Source organism: Lagopus leucura, unplaced genomic scaffold (genome assembly GCF_019238085.1).
Source record: "Lagopus leucura isolate 7727_CA_CO unplaced genomic scaffold, USGS_WTPT01 Super-Scaffold_73, whole genome shotgun sequence".
Lineage (NCBI taxonomy): Eukaryota > Metazoa > Chordata > Aves > Galliformes > Phasianidae > Lagopus > Lagopus leucura.
In genome coordinates, this window is record NW_024962252.1 from 94,896,769 (window position 1) to 94,899,052 (window position 2,284).

Consider the following 2,284-nt stretch of genomic DNA (forward strand, 5'->3'; position numbering starts at 1 on the left):
GAAAGAAAGAAGGAAAAGAAAAAGAACGGGGAGGAGGAGGGGAGGTGGAAGTGTGGTTTATTTCCCTACAACGAAATCTCCACGGATCTCCCACCGCGTCCAGGCCTGATCCTTCCCAGGTGCTTCTCTGCTCACCCCGTCTGCAGCGGGATGGGGTTCGGCCCCGCACGGCAGTGCCGTGGGACCAAGGGGTTCCATAATGTGGGGTCCACAGAGCGGAGGGGGGGGATGCTCCGAGGACGCCCCACCGCGGGGTGCCGGGGCCGCGCGGTGCCACAGTGACGGTGCCTGCCCGCAGCCACCCCGAGGAAGCAGCGCCGGGAGCGCACTACCTTCACCCGCTCGCAGCTGGACGTGCTGGAGGCCCTGTTTGCCAAGACTCGCTACCCCGACATCTTCATGCGGGAGGAGGTGGCCCTGAAGATCAATCTGCCCGAGTCCCGAGTGCAGGTACTGCCGGGACCGGGGCACTCGGCGCGGTCGGCCATGCTCAGCCGGTCTCCCTGGGGCGTGCGTGGGCTGTGCTGCTCAGGGGAAGGGGCTTTTGTTTATTTTCTGTTCACTTGTAATTTTTTTCGATCTTATTTAATTTGTATTCCCCCCTCCACCTGCCCTGCGGGGTTAACAGCCCCTGTCCTGCCTTGCTGCACAGCAGCGGCCCCGGAGTGCTGCCTGCAGGGTGGGTGTGTGGGTGCTGGCCCCTTCCCCACGGTCATTTGTTGAGGGGTCCTGAGCTCGGTGGGCTCCCTTGGCCTCAAGCCCCAGTGACCCCAGTACAACAGGACAGGACGCCCCACTCCTTGCTGAGGGCATTTGGGGTGATGCCGTCAGGGCGCGGGCAGGGCTCCGTGGGTGTAATGGCGGAGTGTGGGTGCGGGTGAGGCCGCCCGGCTGCAGGAGGGCAAGCAGGGCCCCCGGCTCCTCTCCCTGCCGCTCATAGCCCCGTTTCCCCCAGGTCTGGTTCAAGAACCGCCGCGCCAAGTGCCGGCAGCAGCAGCAGAGCGGCGGCGGAGCCAAGAGCCGCCCAGCCAAGAAGAAGTCATCGCCGGCCCGTGAGAGCTCAGGCTCGGAGAGCAGCGGGCAGTTCACGCCGCCGGCGGCCGCCTCCAGCTCCTCTGCCTCCTCTTCCTCCTCCAGCTCGGCCTCTTCAGGGGCTGCAGTGGCAGCCGGGGCTGCCCCGGCCTCCTTGGGCACGACGGCCTCGTCCATCTGGAGCCCGGCCTCCATCTCTCCTGGTGCAGCCCCGGCGGGGGTGACGGTGCCCGAGACCCTGCCGCCCGCCGGCGCGTCCTGCATGCAGCGTGCGGGGCCCGCAGCTTCCGCCAGCTACCCCGTGTCCTACGGCCAGGGCGGCGGGTACGGGCAGGGCTACCCCGCACCGCCCTCCTCGTCCTACTTCGGGGGAGTGGATTGCAGCTCCTACCTGGCCCCCATGCACTCCCACCACCATCCCCACCAGCTCAGCCCCATGGGTCCCTCCTCGGTGCCGGGCCACCACCATCACCACCCTCTGAGCCAGAGCTCGGGCCACCACCACCACCACCATCACCACCACCACCAGGGCTACGGCGGCACCGCGCTGCCCTTCAACTCCTCCGACTGCCTGGACTACAAGGAGCCGGCCGCCGCCGCCTCCTGGAAGCTCAACTTCAACTCCCCCGACTGCCTCGACTACAAGGACCAGGCCTCCTGGCGCTTCCAGGTCTTGTGAGGGCCCGGCCCCACACCGACCCCCACCCCAGGCCTCCTCCCCGCTTTGGCAGCGGCCCCGTCTCTCCTGACTGATATTTATTTGCGTCCCGCGCCCCTCCGGCCGGGTTCTTATAATTATTATTTTTTTAAACGGAACGGAAGAGGACTTGGAACACAAAAACCCAAAGGCTCCCTGCTCCTGGTTGGCCGCGCTCCTGGGATGGATGAGCACCGGCTCCAGCCCAGCGCTGCAGCCGTTCCCTTCAGCTGATGCTCCTGGGCCACCGTCGATGGCGATGAACCCAATGCAAAAATGCAACTTTAACATTTCCTTCTTCTTGTTTTTTTTTTTTTTTTTTTTTTCCCTAAAATTTTATTTTTATTTCTCAGTTTTTCTCCCCTACCGGGGCCACCTCCGTCCATCCGTCTGTCCGCCAGGGGCCGGTGGGGCTGGAGAGGAGGAGGAGGTAGAGGAGGGGAGGGAAGGGCTGCTCGGCCGACCCGCAGACCAAAAAACAAAAAGCTTTTTGAAAAAATTAAAAAAAAATAATAAAAAGGAAAGAAAAACAGGAAAAAAAAAGTTTGGGTTCTT

General features: G+C 63.2%; 1 protein-coding gene across 1 annotated transcript in view; it reads left to right on the top strand.

Moving 5' to 3' along the window:
* Positions 1-1,711, top strand: part of OTX1 (orthodenticle homeobox 1) — a 1,919-nt gene extending 208 nt beyond the window's left edge. Inside the window, exons 2-3 of the mRNA XM_042893295.1 lie at positions 299-450; positions 956-1,711. Coding sequence (XP_042749229.1) covers positions 299-450; positions 956-1,711 — 908 coding nt within the window. The remainder of the gene's footprint in view (positions 1-298; positions 451-955) is intronic.
* The last annotated feature ends 573 nt before the right edge of the window (positions 1,712-2,284 follow it).